Source organism: Lepidochelys olivacea (genome assembly GCF_965140295.1).
Source record: "Lepidochelys olivacea isolate rLepOli2 genome assembly, chromosome: 10".
NCBI classification, from domain to species: Eukaryota; Metazoa; Chordata; order Testudines; family Cheloniidae; genus Lepidochelys; species Lepidochelys olivacea.
The window spans coordinates 21,517,260-21,539,993 of NC_140420.1; the positions used below are offsets into that span (position 1 = coordinate 21,517,260).

The 22,734-nt window shown below is 42.4% G+C and overlaps 1 protein-coding gene across 1 annotated transcript in view; it reads left to right on the forward strand.

Moving 5' to 3' along the window:
• Nucleotides 1-13,394, forward strand: part of SHISA9 (shisa family member 9) — a 247,744-nt gene extending 234,350 nt beyond the window's left edge. The window contains 1 exon segment of the mRNA XM_084641662.1: nt 10,789-13,394. Coding sequence (XP_084497788.1) covers nt 10,789-11,159 — 371 coding nt within the window. The 3' untranslated portion in view covers nt 11,160-13,394.
• Nucleotides 13,395-22,734: the final 9,340 nt, after the last annotated feature.

Here is a 22,734-nt window from a genome sequence, read left to right on the forward strand (position 1 = left end):
CTGTATGGGGAACCCCTGCATGCCCAAGCGCTGTTCTCTGGGTATTAGTTCTATCTGCCTGGACGTAAAAAAGAATTGAGCCCTGTTTCCTGAAGTTATTTTTAAAGTTCATCCCACTGAACTCAGTGAAGCTGAACCAAATTGTAATTTGGTCCACATGTTTCTTTCCCCCCAGCATAGGAAACTTTAAGTTACTATAGGGTTGATCCTTTGCAGAATTAATTCTGCATTAGTTTTCACATGAACTCAGGTAAAAGCCCCTAAAAAGAACAGAACTCAAGTAGTTTGGCAGCTTCTAAACACATTGTTTTAGCTTCAGCTCAGACAAGTAAACAGAGGCAGTCACAATATTTAACACTAGATCAAGTTGACTGTGTTATAGTAACTCACAGTAACATATAAGCCAAGGCAGGATTTGAATATCTCCTTTGGCTCCTCACTATTAAATCTTCCCTTAAGCCATTTTATGGGGACTTTCCAACTTCTTTACTTGGAGAGGTATGCAAGGTTTCCCATCTTAAGTTTGATAGCTGTGAGTAACTACACAATAGCTGAAATCAAAGCCCAAAAGCTATCATTATGTTTATGGGTACACTAAGAGAGGAAGAATGGTGAAGTGGTTAGGGCACTACCTGAGGACCCAGGAGACAGAGATTCAATTCTCTGCTCTGCCACAGACTTCTTGTGTGACCTTGGGCAAGTCATATAGCCTCTCTCATTTCCTACCACACAGGGGCGTTGTGAGGATAAATACATTACAGACAATGAGACATTCAAATACTACAGTGGTGAGGGCCATAGAAGTACCATAGATTACCCTAAATTTAAGGGTAAAAATCTTACCAAAATGTTGAACTGTCAAAATTCATCTAAATAACCATTAATATTGGAAACAGAAAAAGCAAAGGGGTGACTCTCAGAATTAAAGCTCTTATTGTACATAGTCATTATGCGATTCTGAGATTCCAATTCTTTTCTCTCTCTCTCTGCTAATATGACAGTGATATCTTTAAATCCTATTTTACTGACTTGAATACAAAATATACTCAGTACAAATGAATTTATAGGGCCTTTCATCTGAGAGCTCAATGAACTCTAAAAATAGCAATTAATCCTAGTAACACCTCTGAAGAGGTAGTTAAGGATTAACAGCCCATTTTAGAGCTGGGGAAATGCAGGCATGAAAAGGTTAAGTGATTTCCCAAGATCATGTAGCAAGTCAGTGGCAGAATCTGGAGCAAAATCCCAGATCTCCTGGAACCCTATTGTGTGCACAAAAGTAAACAAGACCTTTACAGTGATAGGTTAAAATAAAGAACCCACCCAGGTATACTCAACAGGCAGTTTTCAAAGATGACTGCACAAGCATCCATATACTGTGTACATGCTTTATTTTTTCGCTTGATATAAAATCACCTCTCATCCTTCTCCCTTCCCTCCACTCTCCTTAAGAAAGGGGAGGGCTAGAAAACTCTGAATAGTGAATGTGTTTCTGCAACAGATTAGCATCAGGTGTTGGAATGTTAGGGGTAGCATGGTTGGGTTGCAGTTATAATATATTTGGAAATAGTCAGTGTCTCTCAGTTTCAGGCTTCTGCCCTGTTGATGTGCACATTTTGAGGTGGAGAGCTATAACATGCAAGAATATTGGCCTCTTTAAGAGTTGCCAACAGATTTTTTACACTATTTATCCTCCTTTTTTGGTCTGTGTTTATTGAGGCAGGTTTCTTTGTTGTTGTTGTTTTTTAAAGAAGCCTACTTTAAACAGATGGAAAATGGGATTTACAAGACTAGCTTTGAACGTCAATGTCTTTCACTGTGCAATCAAACACACTGCTGACATGTCACAGTTATACACAGCATTAACAGCTGAAAATGGGATTTTGAGAGACGCAGGAATGGCTCTGTATCCATAATACATTTATCCCAAGGTGCATTCATGCATCTACTATATTTAGGTAGTTTTAAAGCTGATTTAGATGTACAACAATCAAATTGGAAAAAGAACAGTTCAGTCATATTAAGCTGTGATGTCTAATGTACAGAGTCACAGTAGAAAAGTGTGAACCATTTAAATGGCTACCCCTCCAACCCCACTCCACCAAGTGTCAAACCCTCCCATGGTAAAATGAACAGAAGGATAATAATCCATGGGAGCTTTAGAGGGAAGGGATTGGGGGTGCAGATAAAGAAAGAGGTACAACCTCCAAAATTTGAAGAATCTAAGTATGTGAAGGTAAAGGAAGTTTCAACCTACAGATCTAAGATTAGCTGCAAGTTCACTGGCTCTCCCACCCTTAGCAGCACATCAACATCCTATTGTTCCACAGGGAGTACACAGCAGGTAAATTAGCAGAAGTACCCAGGGGACCGTGCTTCACAGAGTGACTTCCCAGTGATATCTCTGACCTATGAAGCCCCAACTGCAAAGAGGTATCCAGATGGGGTTTTGACAGGCTCTGGAAAATAGGAAGAGCAGTCCCCCTTCCAAAGGTTTAGGAGATTAATTTTTACTCTGTTTTGGTCCCCTTTACACCTCATAGCAGATGGTCCATGAACTCCTAGGCACCATAAATCCATGCATGGATTTGAAATGAGAAGAAGGACAAGTTTACACCATAACTGCATCTTAAGTAAACCAGAAGGAGTTAACCATTTAATATAACAGGAGGATTATTCCTATAGGCCTCACATTCTTACCCAACTTAGGGCTTGACTGTGCTACGTAGGAACCGCATGACTCCAGGTACAGCATGACCACTGCTGCAGTACTTCAGGGAGTGCAGCATACCCTCCTATCTCCACCCAGCAGGTTCTGAAGGCCAGTGCATGTGTTAAGAGACGGGGTCAAGGACCTCTCTCTCCTTGTCTTCCTTGAGTACCTCCTTGGTGTATGGAAAGGAGTAGCCCCTGTACTTCTCTAGTGTGGGGATTACAATTGTGTCTGGCTGTCATGCATACTGTAATGGGGTCAGCACCCGCCTCTCAGGTGTGCCCCCTTTTCTCTGGCCGATATGCCTGCAATCACAGTCTTTTTCATGGGGCGGCATCCACCTCTCGCAGGCGGCCCCCCTTTGGTTGGTTGGGTGTGAGCATGCTTTTGTTTTTAGTTCTTTCAATGAGGTGGCACCCACCTCTCATGAGCACCCCCTGGCTGATGGGTCTCTTGGTGGGTCTTCAGTGACTCAGCCCTCCGACTGAACCGTCTACACTGTCCCCCCTTCCACGGTATACAGTCACAAGTTCTTATCATGAACCTGGTATGGGACCAAAGCTCTTAGGCTTCTTCCCAGAGGCACTGCCTTCTTCAACCACCCAGCCGGGGCCCATCTCGGAACCTGCAACTGGTGATGTTTCAGTAGGGTTCCCTGAGCTCACTCTTCAACAAGACCAACAGGGCCCATCTTGGTACCCTCGCCTGGTCAGGCCAAGTCCTGGACTCAGCCTGCCCACACTGATCTTTTCATGGTCCTACTGCTACTCTCTCCAGCCAGCCAGGCACCTTGTCTTCAGAAGCCTTCCCTAGGCTTCAGTCCTGTCTGCGGTGAACTTTCCACAGTTAGCTGTCTGCAGTACTGCTGCACTTTCAGCCAGCCAATCACCCAGTCTTCACTCTTCGAGCTCCAGCCAGCAACTGAACTTCTCTGCTCTGCTGCTTGTCTAATATAGGGCCTTTCTGGATTGGCTGCTCCATCAGCCACTCTAGTCTGGCTGGAGGACTTCTTGCTGCTCTTTTCAGGGGCAGGATGATGCAGGGGTAAGAGGCCTCCAGCAGGGGCCTCTGGACTTAGTTCATCCTGCCACATGCCTCCCCCTTCAGACAGGCTTGGGGCAGTGGTCTTTTCTCATGCCCGCATTAGTCAGGGTGTACTCCACTTGGGCTACCTCTCCCTCTGGCTCTCTTCAGCCTCTGCCTCTGCCCAATAAATAATTAAAATCTTGCTGGTTTTCTGCAGCTGCCTTTGGCTCTGGCCCTCCTTTGGCCTCTGCCTCTGGCTTCATTGTCTTACTGCTTTTGCCTCCACCTCTGGCTCCCTTCGGCATCTGACTCTGGTTTTGCTGTTTTGTTGCTGTGTCTGCCTCTGGCCCTTCTACGGCCTCTGTCTCTTCCATTGGTCCTACTACCTCTGGCTCTGGCCCTCTTTTGGCCTCTACCTCTGGGGGAAATAGTTTTACTTTGTGTAATGACACATCCACTCCCAGTCTGATGTGATTAGGCAGAGCCAGAGCCAGAAGAGTACCCAGAAGTTACCTACTACAGGACAGGCCCAACAAAGAAAATAACAGAACGCCACTAGCCGTCACCTTCAGCCCCCAACTAAAACCTCTCTGGTGTATCATCAAGGATCTACAACCTATCCTGAAGGACAACCCATCACTCTCACAGATCTTGGGAGACAGGCCAGTCCTTGCTTACAGACAGCCACCAAACCTGAAGCAAACACTCACCAGCAGCCACACAACAAAAACACTAACCCAGGAACCTATCCTTGCAACAAAGCCCATTGCCAACTGTGTCCACATATCTATTCAGGGGACACCATCATAGGGCCTAATCACATCAGTCACACTATCAGAGGCTCGTTCACCTGCACATCTACCAATGTGATATATGCCATCATGTGCCGGCAATGCCCCTCTGCCATGTACATTGGTCAAACTGGACAGTCTCTACATAAAAGAATAAATGGACACAAATCAGACATCAAGAATTATAACATTCAAAAACCAGTCAGAGAACACTTCAATCTCTTTGGTCACTCGATTACAGACCTAAAAGTGGCAATTCTTCAACAAAAATACTTCAAGAACAGACTCCAATGAGAGACTGCTGAATTGGAATTAATTTGCAAACTGGACACAATTAACTTAGGCTTGAATAAAGCCTGGGAGTGGATGTGTCATTACACAAAGTAAAACTATTTCCCCCTGTTTATTTCCCCATCTCCCTCCACTGTTCCTCACACGTTCTTCTGAACTGCTGGAAATGGTCCACCTTGATTATCACTACAAAAAGTTCCCCCCGCCTCCTGCTGGTAATAGCTCACCTTACCTGATCACTCTCATTACGGTGTGTATGGTAACACCCATTGTTTCATGTTCTCTGTATATATAAAATCTCCCCACTGTATTTTCTACTGCATGCATCCGATGAAGTGAGCTGCAGCTCATGAAAGCTTAGGCTCAAATAAATTTGTTAGTCTCTAAGGTGCCACAAATACTCCTTTTCTTTTTGCAGATACAGACTAACACGGCTGCTACTCTGAAACAAAAATATAAGGGAGATTTTAGTGACCACACAACACCAACAAAAATTAATGCTTCATGACAGGGCTAAAATCCATCACCAACGGGCATATTCATACACTGGAATCATTTATATTGACAACCCCTTTTGTTAAAATTGGCTACAAAGTTCACACTCCACAAAATACACTCCTACTGTATGTGTGAGACTGCATAGGAACCTTGATAATAAGTTTCCATACAAAAAAGAACCCTTAGGTATAATTTAAAAAAATCAGATTTGGTATTTTTGCTTTTTCAAAATGAAGCTGACATGTAGTATGTTTGTTAATAGTGACAAAGGTTTATCAGATGATAAGTAATGAAAATGCGATCCACTTGACACACAGTGGAAATAAATATGAAGGATTTTTAATAAACGCAAACCCAATATGATTTGAACACAATATCTTTTGAAATTTATAAACACAGACATTTTATGTATTAGGACGGAAACTCTACAATTAAAAAGATCTGCGAATTTATAGATGTTAAATTAGCTTTTAAGAAATTATGTTGCTCTACAAATATTATAGAAACACAATATTTTAGTATTAGCCACAGAGGTAAGAAGAAAATATGTTTCCCTAACTTGTTTCAAGATTCTCCTTTACCTTGGGCATGTTATGTAATCACTCCATGCCTCCATTTTCCTACCTGTAAGATGGGTTCAATAATACCTACATCTGACAGGTAAAGAGAATTCCAGTTTTCTCTGTAATTAGAGCTGGTTTCCATCCCACAGGAAATTCTATAATTTCAAAATTTGGTTTCTGGATTGGGGCAGAAAGTTGAAATCGGGGAATATTTCTCAAAATGAAATATTCTAAAAATATTTCATTCAACTTTATTGAAACATCTCATTTCAATAATATCAAAATGTTTCATCTCAACTTCATTGTTTTTACTTTTACATTTTATTACAACAGAAGTCTAAACAAAATGTGAAAATTTCGACATTGAGCCATTCCTGAAAAAGTGTTTTGATTATGCTGAATCAGCATTTTCTGATGGTAAATTGTTCTGTTACACAATTTGCAACCAACACTACTCTAATTCTAATTTCTTCTTTCTAATTGCTCATAAATTTCTCAAATAAATTCTTTGGGGGTGAAATTTTGAGTGTTTGGTTTCAGCCTGAAGGTGAATAGTCTTTGGAAAAGTTTGAGCAACAGTTATTCAGCTGTTTTTGAGGTATTCAAGTGTGAGTGGGAGGAAGAGGACATAATACACATTTTTCCCATATATGTAGACACCCTCATTTCAGCATTTCTTCACTATCAAGAGATGCTATCAACACTGATCATATTGATAGTGAGAGGAAGAACTAGAAGATTTAATATAGACAGAAATTTCATAGTATTTAACATAGCAGGGAAGAACGAAAGTACAATCACATCTCTTCCTTCAAAGACATTCTAGAAAGCTTTCAAAATGGGATAAATGACAGAATGAACTGAGAAATGAGAGAAAGAATTTAAGCTTTCAAAATAGGATAGGAATTAAATGGTACTGTAGCATAAACTGGGAGAGTCCTACAGCTTTGCAGATCTCACAGCATAAAGAACATCCGTGACAACTCTAAATTTTGTCAAAAGCTGAACCAACAGTAATTTTCAGGTGCCTTTGAATTTTTCATACTGAATAGCAGAAGCTATCTTCAGATGCATGCACTGATGAAAGAAAACCAAGAAAGAAGCAAGAAGAAAGAAAGAAGAAAGAAGCTTGGCAGCTTCCTAAGGCTTCTTTGCAAAATCAAAGTGTTAGGCACATGTGGGAATCTCTCAGCGAACAGCCATGAGTGATTTGATTAGTACAGGTTCAAATGCCAACTTTCCTATGCTATCACAGCAGCCTAAAGCAAATCAAATGCAGTCATTCCCCAGTGCTGCCAATTTCACCCATTTACTTCTCACCGGCTAACTTTTGCAAATTGAACTTTACTGTTGTTACCTTGGTTCTCAGATTTCCAGCCATTAGTTCTGTAAAACTCTAGAAAGTCTCACTTGATTTAGTTAGCTGAAATACTTAATAAAATGGAACTGTATTTGCTGAATCTATTTATTTATTTATTTGGCCTTCGAGCTCAACCAATAAAATAGCTGCACATTTTACACAGAATACATATAACTTGTATAGAGCAAAATAAAACCACCAGACACCTCATATTCACAGCACTTTCTAGGCTTTGCTCTCCCCATCTCTAGTTTTCACAATGGGAGCCTGTTTTATAAAAAACAATTGAACTATTAAGGCTACAATGGTAACACAATTTACTGTTGTGTGAGAACATTTATCTTAATATATCTAGAGATCTGAGTAATACATCTTGTATCTGACAGAAGTCTGAATGTAGGCAGTGCTCCAGCATGAAAGATATGGCCAACAAAGAGAGTATGAAGAAAAAGAAATCAAGGAATTAAGGTTGGCTCTTTGGGGCATTGCTTACTTAGCCAAGGGAAGATCTGGAAGTGGGTAGTATTAACCTTGGAACACTCCACTAGAATTACACCTAAAACTGGAGATCAGAAAACTGTTCACAGAACATATTTATTCAGGGCCAGATTTCTGATAACCATTGCTCCAGTTTAGAAACCCGTTCCTTCACAAGTCCTACTACTGACTTAAGTGGAAGTACTAATAAAGTTAAGGTACTATTCATTGTGAATAAGTCTATTGCAATCTGGCACTCAATGACGTTAACATCTTTTTTTTTTCCAGTTCATTCATTATTTACAAATAGATACAGATTTTATTAATTTGATAAGTATTATTTAGTGAATGGCCTTTACAAACATTTTCAGCCAACAGATTGCTCATAAATTATGTGTCATGATTATTACTTGGATCATTTACTATTCCTAATTGATTACTTATGTTGTGATTGATCACCTAAGACATTGCCTATGTGACAGAAGTTGCCCCAGTTTAACAACATAGATCTAGCTAAATGGATCCAAACCCATACTTTAACCCATATTTAAATCAGTTTATCTTAATCTGGTAATTTTCAAATGAGAATTAAATAAGTTTAAACATGGAATAAACTGACGTTGCGTGTCTACATTGGGAGTTTGAACCTGTTTAATTAGATTGATTTAAAATTGTTTAAACTGGTGGGACTTTTCTCATATAGACAAGGCCTAAGTCATATGGTAGTGATTCCTGCTCCCTGACTGGCTACCTCAAAGCTACCAGTATGGCCACACAAATGTATCTGGTGTGCTCAGGCAAATACATATTTGCAAATAAATACTTGCTAGCACAAGTTTTCATGAGAAGCTAATAAGAGGGGCTGAGTATCCCATCAGTGTGAAACTGCAGGGTTTTTTTTTTCTTCCAAACAAATACTGATGAACACTGCAATAAATAGGACTATCCATATTTAGACTGACAACAGTCATTCAAAAACAAAGTAGATGTAATTTCCTGGCTGTTTAGATCACAGATTTGTAAAAGGAAGAAAACTCTAGCAAGCCTTCTTTGTAATATATTACAGCTTTATCAGTAATTGCATTGGCACATCATGTATTGAAATTAGAACAGGCTATTATCTACATTCTGTGTTTTAATTAAAAGGGAAGACAAATTCTTTACTGCACCTGTACATTATAGAAAGCATTCAGTTGCCAATTAAGAAAGAGACAGATGGAGATAGGTAAGGTATCTAAAACCTAATTTTACAGCATACTCTCCTTCCTAAGCAATTTCAGTTCATCTGAGGGAAAATACATCTTCAGTGATGAAATCTACAATCTAAAAAAGAAAACCCAATTGTACGGCCATTACACAGATAATGTCCTGAGATGATGAGCAGCAACCATTGTGGGTAAAATCTACCCCTGTGCAGAGGGCCCGCACAAGCGGGATGCACCATTTAAGTCCTAATGAAGCCCTATTTTGAGGATGGATTGCCTTCATGCTGGCCCTCTGCACAGGGGTAAATTTCACCTTCTGAATTAAAGTTCCATACTGTTTAGGCTAAATTCAGGATTAGTGATGTTTAGGAATAGAGCACAACAGAACCTGTACCAATAGCATAGGTGCAAAAAAAAAATGGCATGGCAGCTGAGAAAGCATGCAACATGGTAGAAGCAGATGTTGGGCTTTACAGCAAGAGTAGTGTCTAAGGGACTTGCAGAGGCCGAGCAGGTTTTAGCTTCAACGAAAGGGGGTATAATTTGTTAAGGCACACCCAGAGCTGGTGCAAAGGATGGTTTGGCAAAGTCAAACCTGCCCTCTTTAGGGGAACATATGGTGCTGCAAAGTACCCATTCATGGCAGTAAGCACATTCTGCAGAGTCCAAACAACCTCCATTAAAGATATGTTTTCAAAGATGATGGGGACAAGTGCCTCTGACTATGTATTGAAATAAAAAAGGTGGTATCCATTACATTGCAACATCCATGCTACTCATTGTAACCATAGCTTTGCTATAGTCCCTTTGCTTAGTTTGTCACTAGCACCCTGTCTAAATATTTGTATTTTGCTGATATTCCTCTATAATGAAATGGTATGCCACATGCAGTTTTTAGGAATGATGCTAAGAGAATTTAACAGGATTTGAGTTAATTTAGTGCTCATAAAAGTGAGGAACCCAAAGCATTTGGTTCCATTGCTTCCTAGCACAGCTGTACCAAATGCATCTCATCTCTGCCTACAGCAGCCTCTCTTGAGCAGTGTATGCCATTTGTGCTGAATTGTGACAAATGGTTTTGTAGTTTTGCTATGTGCACAAACAACGAACACTACAGATAGCTCCCCAGGGCCAGTCTGCTCCTGATCGAATTCACCATTTACAAAGCAACAGGTAGAGCATCCTCTGCAAATGGAGGAGGGGAAAAACTGGTAAATCTGGAAGGTTAGGAAGGGGGAGATCAGAAGGGAAATGCCATGTCTGCCATACTGTGTCTCTGCCCCTGGGATCCCATAAAAGATCCTTCTCTCTAGCTCTGAGAGGATGTACTTCCATGGTACTTTGAGGGCCGGACTGAGGTAGAGCCAGGGACCCACCCACTACTTTCAACAGCATCATCCTTGCTGACCCCTTATCCAAGTGGAACTCCATGTACTGTAGTTTGAATCAGTATAGATTCCTGCTAGATCCCCTCTGTGAGTACTACTACAGGGGTTCTCTGTGAAAGCTCTGTTACCTAAGCATCATCGTAGTGAACAACACCTCCTCTGCAGGACTAGGGCTTCCCTTTGTGAATCGCTGGGATTCATGGGGTTGGGATACTTCACCTCTGCCAGTTCCCCAACTCTCTTCCTTCATGAGGATGATCTGGTAAATTCTGCAAGGTTAGTCATGGAGAGTTTTCAGGTTACCTCTCTGTGTAATGACAAGGGATTTTTACTCCCGTCTGGAAAGATTTGTTTTTCTAGCTGATCTAGATGTAATCATACATGATGGACTATAAACTCTGCATTGATGTTTAATATTTTCCTGCACTCAACTGACCTTTTCTTTTTTTTCCCCTCCTCTTTTTGAAATCAAACAGCTGACAAGGTCAATGATGACTTCTATTCCAAACGCCGACACCTTGCAGAACTGGCTGCCAAGGGAAGCCTGCCACTGCACCCAGTGCGCAGAGAGGAAGACAGAACGTACACGCCTGACAATGGCACGACCAGACAGAATGGGCAGAAATCCAAAGTCTCAAAGATGCACACACACCCCTTAGCTTACAACTCCAACTTCAAAACCTGGGACCCCAGTGTCCAGTCCCTCCGACGGCAGACATATGCAAACAAGGGGAAGCACAGCACAGGAGAACCAGCAGCAAGTGACCCACTGACAACTCGGAACCAGCACTATCTGCCCCCACAGCCATATTTCATAACCAACAGCAAGACAGAAGTGACTGTTTGAGATTGCTTTTGAGAAAAAAAGATCCCTTAAAAACAAAAACACACACATAAATAACTGAAAGAGGCAAAAAAAAATGATATCAAGAAAGAAAGGAACTTCCACTTGGACATTCCTGCTATGAAGCCAATTGTAAGGCAAAGAGTGGGTTAATACCATTCAGCAATACACTGAAGGTTGAATTAGAAACACCATTTGTATTTCACACTGGAAAACAAACCCTTGTGACTAATTTTTTTTTACTTGAAACTGAAATCCATGATGAGAAGTAGCACAATCTAGAGAAACTTTATGTCTGCTTAAACCATTTACACTATGTTCCTGCCTTGAGACAGAGAGCCAGTGAGAGAGAACAATATACTGTAATACATTGTTTTGGTCAGGAATTTTGTATAAATTCTAATAATAATAATCACTAGACCTGTGAAAACCCAAGTGCAAATAACTTGGTACCAGCCCTAACATTATTGTACTTTCATGCCATCACTATATGAAGCGCAAAAAAACCCCACAACCCAATAAAATAAAAAAAAGACAAAAGACTCTTTCATGTGAATCCAACGAAGACTGTTACAATTAAAAGCATATGGAAACTTTCTGGCTGGCAGAGAGTCCAGAAGGACAACAACAAACACAACAAACTTTTATTTTAGTTTATTTTTGGTTTCGTTTTAAAGTTTTTTGAACCTCCAAAATAAGAGACATATCATATGACAGAATGTGGGGTGAGGGGTGCGGGAAGGCGGGGGCAGGGTCAGAAAACCACTCCCCCTCAGTCCTGTTTTCCAGGCAGAAGGTAACAACTCTCACTTTGCGGACTGTCAAGACTTTTTCTTCACCTGAATGTTTTGCCTATATTCAACTGCTTCGGACTGAAAATAAATAAGCGTGGGTGGTGCCTTTACTGTATTGCTATTGTTCAATGACAGTCTTGTTTCTCAAAGTGAAACCCGTGTTCTTTTAAGCTTATTTCCTCATGTTTTATTAAAGTATTAGAAGGGTTCCACCCCCATCAGCCTCTCTGCCCTCTTCTGTTGTCAAGAATGAAAATTCATGTTTCACCTCCGTGTAGTGGTTGCAAGGTCAGGAATATTTAGTTAGCCCCTCATTCCCTATGGTAAACCATAATTTTCCTACCTAAAATCCCCTATAGTCTTTCATTCTGTATTTGCTTTTAGGCACAGTAGTTCTCCTTCAAAGTTCAATTAAATGTTACATGGCATATTGTCTTTTCTCGTTCGCTTTCTGTTAGTGGTGTGCCCCCTCTTGGTGGGCTATTTGATAAAGGGGACTACTGCACTAGCCTCAGGCATCACAAGGGTCTGGGTTTAAAATCAGACTCATGGTCTCGCCTTACCATGGTTCTGATGACTTGGATACATTTTTCATATCAATAAAACCACTCCAGAATTTGGCACAGTTAGCAGCCTGGCAGTCCTGGAATGGTAAAATGTGTGCACATCAGCAGTGAAGTGAATAATTGTTGTGAGACTAAGACTGTGTGGCAACAGCCTGACACACCAGGCAGTGCAATCTGTATTTCACTTTCAGCATGCACTAAAATCCCTTCCCTCCCAAAAAAGAAGTCATTTGGCCAAGTCATAAACTAACCATCCCAATACAATTTATATTGTCACTGGCTGTCAATTCTCTTGAAGATTAGTTTCATAATGTATCAGAACATGATTGGCTCCATGAGTCTGAGAACCGTATGCTGTAAAGTGAATCAAAAGTGGGATTTCTTAACTGTATTCAGCTGATTCAGGCAGTATTTCTTCTTAGATTTTTGCAAGGATGCAAGAGCAGAGAAGTTTTAAAGAGGCTAACGTAACAGGACAGATCACTAATCCAGCCATCTCAGAACTGATTTGCATCCTGACAATATAGGCATCACTCTATAAGTGTGCTTCTAAATTGTATAATCATCTATTTTAAGCCTATGAGAAGTAGACAAAGCCTATGGACTAATCCTTTGCACACACTCCAAGTTCTCCAGTATCTCACTTCATTCCTTTAACCTTTATTGCCTTCACAACTGGCTAACTTAATTTGACCCTTTATGGAATGTTGCTGTTAATCCATATGCTTTAGATACACACTTCAGCTGCACTCTTATCCACACAGATTTTTGTGTAACTTGAGCATATTTTATGTGGAAATATTTTAGTAACTGTATGTTCGGTAAGTAAACCCGTGTTAATACTTGTTAACAACTACAGAGTTTATGATACCAATAATACTTCCTATGATAAAATGTTTGTTTGTTTTTTAAGAATGTTTATTTGTAAACATATGTATTCACTATATTAATATGAATTTCTTACCTGGCAATAAAACTGATTCTATGTGAATCCGATTTGCTGGCTCATTCATAAACTTCTATCACTGGGCCAACTCCTGAGTTCCTCATTCAGCTTTTAAAAAGTCTTTACAAACTCCCTCTGAAGCCAATGGGTCTTGCCTGAGCAGAACTGAGGAGTTGTGCCTTTATTATTTGTATCATGCAGGAAGAAAGTTCTCTTGCAAATGCAGGCTGTCTCTTATCTGTGGTCAGTATGCACTTTGCTAGCATTTGAACACTGCACACCTGATTAATTATTTTAAAGTTTTGGGAGAAAAAAATTAAAGACACATAAGGGCCAAATCCTGCTCTTTGAAATGCATGGGAATTTTGCCATGGAACTCAATGGGACTGCAGGGTCCGATTCATATAGTGTGCACTGGGGTGATTGTAGATGTAACACTTCAACTTTTATGCAGGAGTTATCAATTACAGAAGAAACATTACATTATGGCTCTGTAATATAGTGATTCACTTGGAACAGAAATAGCCTTTGATGGGCCTCACTACAGCTGATAATGGCCCATACACCTGAGAGTAAACAAAAATGTCAGCTGGGGAAAACCAAAGTATTTAGTTAGCTTCCAAGTTAATCTTCAGTATCATGCAATGGTGTGGTCTGGTATTTAAAACAAAGCACTAGAAGTCAGATCTGGGTTCAAGTCCAGCTAGTGCCACTGACTTGCTTTCTGACCTTGGGCAAGTCACTTAAACAATAACTACTCAATTATGGTTCCTAAGAGGCTGTGACATGTTGGGTAGGGAAGAAAATCCATCACCATAGCCATGGTGTATGGAGGACTTATCAGTCTGAAAGGCATAATGGATGACATCCTCTTTTACGCCCTTTTATACCGTGTAAAATGAAATGGGCCCTAAAAGCTCCATATCAGGCCAGAGGAGGATTCCCACAGCTCAGGCATAATGGAGACAGCCATAAGGGTTCCCTCTGAGGACCCCCTCACAAGATCTGGTGTAAGGGTCTGGAGGGACATGCTAAGGGTAAGGCCACAGCACACAGCATTAAGGAGATTCCGGGCAGTAATGTGGGCCCCGGAGCAGCCCAGGGAGCCTGGTGTAACCTAGACAGAGATTCCTGTGAATCACAGAATCATAGAAATGTAGAACTGGAAGGGACATAACTAGGTCAGCTAGTCCAGTCCCCAGCAGGACTAAGTATTATCTAGACCATCCCTGACCAGCCCTGTTTGTCTAACCTGTTCTTAAAAACCTCCAATGATGGAAATTCCACAACCTCCCTAGGCAATTTGTTCCAGTGCTTAACTACCTTGACAGGAAGTTTTTCCTAATGTCTACCTTCAACCTCCCTTGCTGCAATTTAAAACCACTACTTCTCGTCCTGTCCTCAGTGGTTAAGGAGAACAATTTATCACCCTCCCCTTCATAACAACCTTTTATGTACTTGAAGACGTATCATGTCCCCCTCTCAGTCTTCTCTTCTCCAGACTAAGGGCTTGGCTATACTTGCAGATGTAGAGCGCTGGGAGTTAAACCAGCCTTCGGAGACAGCAGCAGGGAAAGCGCTGCCGTGTGTTTACACTGTCAGCTGCAAGTGCAGTGGTGTGGCCACATTAGCAGCTCTTGCAACGCCACAGAGAGTAGTGCATTGTGGTAGCTATCCCAGTGTGCAAGTGGCTGCAGCATGCTTTTCAAATGGGGGGATGGGGTGGAGTGTGACAGGGAGCGTGTGGTGTATATGTGGGGGGAGAGACCGTACGTTTTGGGGGGCAGAGAGTGTGTCAGCATGCTGTCTTGTAAGTTACTAGCCCACACTGATGTCCACTCCACCATGTATTCACTACTATTGTTACCTCTGATAGCTAGATTAAAGCTAGTGTGGGTATGCCTACCTGCACTACAATCACATTCATTTGGATAGCTCAGTGGTTTGAGCATTGGCCTGCTAAACCCAGGGTTGTGAGTTCAATCGTTGAGGGGGCCATTTGGGATCTGGGGCAAAAATTGGGGATTGGTCCTGCTTTGAGCAGGGGGTTGGACTAGATGATCTCCTGAGGTCTCTTTCAACCCTATTATTCTATGATTTTCTGTATAAACATACCCTTAGCTGTGCCGGAGCTGTTCAGCTAGTAAAAACTAACAGACTTATTTTTATCACTGAAGTCAACTGATCTTGCTCGGATTACATTGAACGAGACTATTTATTGAATGTGAGGATGCCATTATTCATTCTCACTCTCCAGCAAACAGCTATCATGTAAAAAAAAGCATCACAACCATGTACACTCATGCATCTATTCAGCCCTCTTTGGGTTATTTTATAATTTAAATAAGACCACTACTTAAATAGACTTCTTCCTTAAAATTACCATGGGCATACATTCTGCCCTGGGGCAGTATAAGAACTGACTCTGAATCAACGCATCTGGAAACATGCAGCTGTTATTCAAGGAAGTGGGTGAAAACTGTTAAAAAAATCCTCACTTATACTTTTGCCATTTAAAACTCTTGTAGTTATGTATTAATTGTTAAGTTCATAGAAATTAGAGGGAAATCAATATTTGTTTGAAGGATTCTATATATTAACTCACAGCCATGACTGAATATTAATATGTGTGTTGTACAACTACAAATAAACTGTTTATTCTCCTGAAAAGACACCATGTGACAGAGTAAAATACAAGGACCTATGCATAGGCTGTATTTTGCCTGGAAAGTAACCAGCCTCAAAGCAGAATGTTTTCCTTCTCCTCCAACCTGCTCTGCTCAGTTTTGCTTCTCTTTCCTTTTTCCTCTAAAAGAATAAGTACAAACTTGGTATTCTCCTTCCCCCCTGTTAACTGAGTCTGCAACATGCCACATTTCTGATCCACCTTCTCAAATTCTTTCTCCAGCGTCTTTTATCCATTCTGCTGCTTGAACTTCCCTCTGTTCAGTCCCTGAGCTATTGTGATCCTTAGCTTCCCCTTAGCCTCTGAAGCATCTGTGTAACTACTCACCTGCATGTTTCACCTTTGTGCATTTAGACTTCTGTTGCTTAATGTTGTATTAGTGTTAAATGTAATTTTATACATTTTCACCAAAATAACTGCTCTTGTAGATTTCTTATTTGATAACCAACAATATTTATAATGGACCTGCCACAAATATTTCATATAAAATGCAATTCAAATAATTTCTGCAGAACAATTCTCTCTTACAGGCCCAGGTAGTAATTCAACTCACATGTGAACTTCCCATTATTTCCGGTTCATTTGTTTAGCGTTGGGTTGTTGCTGAAGCTGTGTGCTAGCCGCTCTCTCTTCTCCCCCTCCCCACTTGGAATAATATGCTTTTCAAACTAGATTAGAGAAATGGAAAGAAAATCTTCTTTCATGTTAATAAAATTATGGAAGGCACATTTTTTATTGTAAATGCCAGCTATGCTTTGCTTTCTGCCACATTCTTAAAGTCATATAGGAAGGATCTGGTTAAAAGAATAGCTTTAAAATCCATGATTTTTAGAAGGGTCATTCTTTCTACTGTCAGATTTTTAAATCCCAACCAGGACTACTCGGAGACATTCAACCAGACGGTGTTACACGTACAAAAAACCCCAAACAACCAACAACAAAATCACCCAGAGTTATAATTGTGACATGTAGTTTTGTCATTTATCGTCCCCCTCCCCTTAAATTTCCTCCTGGACTGTAGAATACAGATTTATTTAACAATAATATTTAAAACAGTTTTGTGGGTAAGGGATAAAGTCCTTCCCTTTTTTCCCTCTTCAGAGGCATAAAATATACAGAATCCCAATTCTATATTCAGGAGATAATGTAGCATTTGCTCTGGTTAATGTCTATGGAATATACATGTACTGGCTGAGCACTGTTTCAACTGTAGGACCCTGATGCATGCTAAGCCCGGGGTTCCCAGCCACAGCTATGCACCTCTCTCTTTACCCTAATTATAATCCTCCATTGCACTCCTGTTCACCACCATTTGCCTCCCATGCACAACTAGAGCAGATCAAGTCTCCTTGCAGGTTAGAGCACACACAGCTGAATGAGTGGTACAGGCACTGCCTGGCACAGCTGAAAGCTTAGAAATTAACTATCAGACCTAGGGACAGAGCCATATAGTATGAGTTAAGAGAGTGCACTGCCTGAGCTGCAGTGACTGGAAGTAGTATGTCTGCAAGAAGCAGGACTCAGAATAATGCCTCTGTGTGCACTGGACAATCACATTCACCTTTAGGACAGCTGTAACTGGCAGATCCTCCCAGTAATTGTGGGGAATGTGATGGACTGGGCCAAAGCCATGCCTCAGAACTGCACAGACATAATCCCTTTCTGTATGTTCAGGTCCACTGCCATTTTTAGCAGCTCCCTCACTGTGCCCAGAGCACACACCATTTCAGCTGCCTTCTACAGAGAAATGTTGCTGACAAGGGGCCTCATTTGCTCTTTTCCTCCCACTGAAGTTGTCTGTGCCTTTGAGACGCTCTCAGAGAGTTGAGGTCCCAACCCAGCAGTATCACCTAGTGTTGGTGGCCTGTCTGTTGGCTGTGTTGCCCAGAGGCCAGAGTCCATTGGCCAGGGGTAGGGGAATCTGGGCCCTCCCTACTCCAGTGGGTTCAAACCCAGGGCCCTACTAATAATAGTTCAAATATGTGACCTAGGGCCCGGTGCCCTTACACCTCCCATATTGCAAATAGCAATGATGGCAGCAGTCGGTCCCAGTGCTGAGGGTCTGTATTGACAAATTTCCTCAGCATGACTTTCAGGGTCTCATTGAACCAATCCACCAGCCCATCCATCTGTGCATGATAGACAGATGTCTTCAGGGATTTGATCCTCAGCAGTTTGCACAGTTCCTGCCTCAATTTGGATGAGACATTGGATTCCTATCAGTCAATATTTCCCTCAGTATTCCGACCCTCACGAAGACCTTCATAAGTTCCTTTGCTAGGATGGGTGCCTTCATCCTGCATAGAGGGATGGCTTCAAGGGACTCCATTGCATAGTCTGCTAGCGTTAGTATATAATGGTACCCTGATGTGCTCTTCTCAAGCGGACCCACTAAATCCATTCCTACCCATTCGAAGGGCATGCCCATCACTGGGAGCAGAAACAGAAGGGCCTTTGGCATCCCTTTGGAGCATGAGGCACAGAAGTTGCACATCTCTTTGTGGATGCCCATCCAGAAGAATCTAAGGACCACTCTTTCCAGTGTCCTTTCTCTCCTTAAGTTCCCAGGCCCTGGCACCAAGTGGGCTAGGTGTAGCAGGTTCTGGCAGAACTTCCTGGCTACCAGCAGTTGTCACCATATTTTTGCGTCTGGGGGCCTCTCATCACCCAGCAAAGCCACTCATTCTGAAGTGCAAAGTGGGGTCACTACTTTGCCCATTGGGTTTCGCCCAACTCCCCATTGGAGACAGCTACTCGCTCCCAGGTGCAGCTCAGCATCTGGCTCTCCTATTGTTCCCATACAAAGTCTTCATGTTCTGGTAGCCAATTGTGGTTTACTGCCTTGGGTGCCTGCTGGATTGGTGTTCCTGGATGGCACTGTCTTCCACTGTGTTGTGGCCCATAAGCCCGCTCATTTTTTGATCTGGGTTGGTTTTTGTGAGTGTCCCGCTCTACTGCTTGAGGAGCTCCCCAAATCACTTACAGTCCTGCCCTAATTTGACTGGGTAGACCAGTGTGACTGCTAAGCTGACTTGACAAGTCTCCATTTAGCCTCCTACCCTCAGCTGCACTTTTGTTGAAGGGCAGAGTCACACATCCCTGTGGATGCACTGGAGGTGGATCGGAGCACCTGACATGTTGGGGGATTCTACCAAGCTTGCCCATACAGTGGTTTGGTTACACCCATAGTTTACCAGGTTAATCACTTCAGCTCCATTGACCCATACCAGCAGCAGCATCTAAGCCAGATCCCTCTTACAGGTTCTGGTGTCTGCTGTCCATGCCTGCCTGTAGCCACAGTCCATAAAGAGGCAATCCCACCTAAAATGCCTTTTCTGCCCACACTTAAAGCAGCTTCGCTTTGGGGTCGCGGTCAGCTGGTTCACTTGAGGCCACGGGGCCTCCTGGTGAGGCATATACCTGCCTAGGCTACCCCGGTCCCTTCCGCCTCCACTTCTGGGTCCCATCCTCAGGGCAGAAGCAACCCAAAGGGGACAGCTGGTTCAGCCACCATCGACTTCCCCTCCTATCATGGCCCTCACTTGGGGAAAGCGTTCTTGTTCTGGGGTCCCCATCTTTGGTGTCAGTGAGGCTGGACTGTCGGCCACCACATAGTTCTCCATTATGCAAGCATTCCACCACCTGCTGAATCAGGTGTCTTGTTGTGCCTGATGCTGTGTTGCCAGTTCCTGGAGTAGCTGTTGCTGCTGCTGCTGGGCCACTTGTTGCTGCTGGATCGTGATCTCTTGTAGCAGCTGGCCTTGCTGTTGTTGCCTCTCCATTATCCATTTCAGTAACTTTTTTGTGTCCATGGCTTCTCTTGTGTCAGGTTAACTGTTACCCACTGTCCTTTTAACAGACCCTGGTCATTGCCTGCATTCTCCACCACATATCGGGGAGCTGAGGTCTGAACCCAGGAGTACTGCCCAGTGGCCAGAGTTGTGGCTGTGTCGCCCAGCGGCCAGAGCTCATGGCTCTCCCTACTCCAGCAGGTTCCAACCCAGAGCCCTTTGACTAATAGTTCAAATAGGTGGCCTGGGCAAGCGCCCTTATGCCTGTTCCCTGGGCCACTTGCTACTCTGGCTTCGGTTCTTTTATCCACTCCACTGGTCAGTTTCTGGATTCCCCCTGGAGTTCTTTCTGATGGCGCTCTGGAGGGTCTTCCTCTATCAGCCATGGCCCGTCGTTCCCTGCTTCCATGTAGTGATGGGTCTGTGGTGGCTTGGCAGTGGGGTCGGATCTCAGCTGCATAGAAGCCCGGTGGCTTCTCTGTGGGAGCTTGCAGCACATGACTGCTCCGTCCTCCAGACTGAACAGAGCTGCTCTCTTTTGAGCTCTGCCTCAAATGTGAGTATGCCCAGTAAGTGTGAGTGGGCAGGGCCTTCTGGGCCAGAGCTGCTCTTTAACCCTCAGTTTACCACTGCGGGACTCCTACACCCCATTGCTGATCCAATGCTGGCCCACAGAGGAAGTGCAACAGCTTGGATCCTGGTGTGATGCATGTGGGGATGATCTCCGAGCAGGCTGCTGTGAAGGTCTGTTTGTTGGAACTTTACAAGTTGTGCCTTTGTATCTGAAAGCATACCAGGATCATCATATCAATCCCTGGACCAAGACTAGAGCAAGCATAATTCAGCCCTTAGTCTGGAAAACAGTTGCCCAGAAAGGTTGGGAACCAAATGACTTTGCAATGACTTTCCTTTCCCTATTTATCACAGCCATGTATCACATTATGTAAGGATTGGAGAGGAGCCTGAAAAGTAAAACTCAGATCAAGATTTCAGCCCCCAAAACTTTAGTGGCTGTTTGGATCTAGTGTTTCTAATTGATCCACTACAGAGATAGACCATAAAAGTAAAGGCAAGAAGTTAAGACCCAGGTTTTAGCTCAGGGTAATTTCTAATAAATGTAAACCTAAACCTGGAATAAATGGCCTATTTATATGGGGTATAAGCAGAGTAAAGATAATTCAGACACCTCAGTCAGCATTTCACAACCACTAACTGTTGACTCTATTTTTCATTCTAACGAAATGTGTTAAGCTGAAAACTGTGGTGCATTCTTGCATAGCTGATGATTTAAATATAAGTTCCAAAGCAGAGCTCTGCAGAGAATCACTGATTAGAAGGAATGTCCAAAATATTCATGGCCATATACAACAATATACATGCTCAAGGGCAAACTCTCTCCTAAATCAGGCAGGCTCTGATCCTGCAAGGTGCCAAACAACTCCTGGAATATATGCAGTAAGCTCCACTGCCGAGAGTTCAACTCCAAGAAGGTGCTCAATCAGGGCTCACCAACTAAGGGAGCAGAATGGTAGCAGATGAGCAGAGAACCCAGCCTTCCAGAACACAGTAAAACAGTGACAGGGCACTTAGACAGTGAGCTCAGAAATGCTCCTTATTGTTGCTCCCAAAAGCAAGAATGTTTTTTCCCCTTTCCTCCCAGTTTCTCCACCTGCCATTGATCACAGCATGTATACAGGGAAACTAGAGGCCTGCGTATGCCCCATAATTGCCTACCCAGACCCATTTGGGGCCATAATGCATAGTCAGATATATTTCCTGAGGCTCAAGTCAATGCTATGGTGGCATTGTCTCTTGTGTTGTTCCTTCACTGACGTGTTGTGCACAGCCCTGTTTCTGAGCCTTTTTTCCCTCTCTTTCCCAGGACAACTCAGGGAGTATTTTGCCCCAAAAGATTGATATAATTTAGCTTAGTGCTAAAATTTATCTAGCAAAGTTAAAGAGAAATTAATTCCTTCTGTCGTTCTGTGATTTTAACAATATACTCAGTCTATTGTGTAAACAGTTTCTCCTCCTTTTGCACCTTGCCTGCTTTAGTCATCACTAGCTTCCTTTGCTTAGCAACATCACTCGCACTTAAATTCAAAGAGTGCATCACTTCATGTTAACAGGGGTTGACATTTCACTGGAAGATCTCATTTTCTGAACTTACACACAATATGCTGTGTGCATCCTTAGCAATAAATAAGGCTGGGAGCACAATAGAGCATCAAACAGCTGATGATTTCAAATCAAGAGAGCACAAGAGCATGTGAGAAACTGCTGCTGAGGTTCAGCTTAGTTTCCAGAACTGAACCAGGAAACAATCAAATGCCTGTTGCGTTGTCATTGGCATGATTATTTTATTACAAAAACAAAGCCTATCAAAAAGCAGGTGTGCAAAATGGTATTGGAAATAAGCTACTGTGCAGAAGCACATTCTTCTTTGTACCATATTTAGCTCCCAATCTCAGTTTCTCTCTCTGCTACTTTGGCTCATGCTAACATTTTAATCATAGTGGTTATTACAACTTGAGAGACATTTACTAATGTTAGTACATAAGAGCAGCCATACTGGGTCAAACCAAAGGTCCATCTAGCCCAGTATCCTGTTTTCCGACAGTGGCCCACGCCAGGTGCCCCGAAGGGAATGAACAGCACAGGCAATCATCCAGTGATCCATCCCTGTCGCCTTCTTCCCAGTAAATGCAATTCTCCAAGTTATTGTTCCGCAATGGGATAGACACTTTACGTGCTATTTACTCTTTCTTTAAGCAATAGAAGTGTGTGGTTTTTTT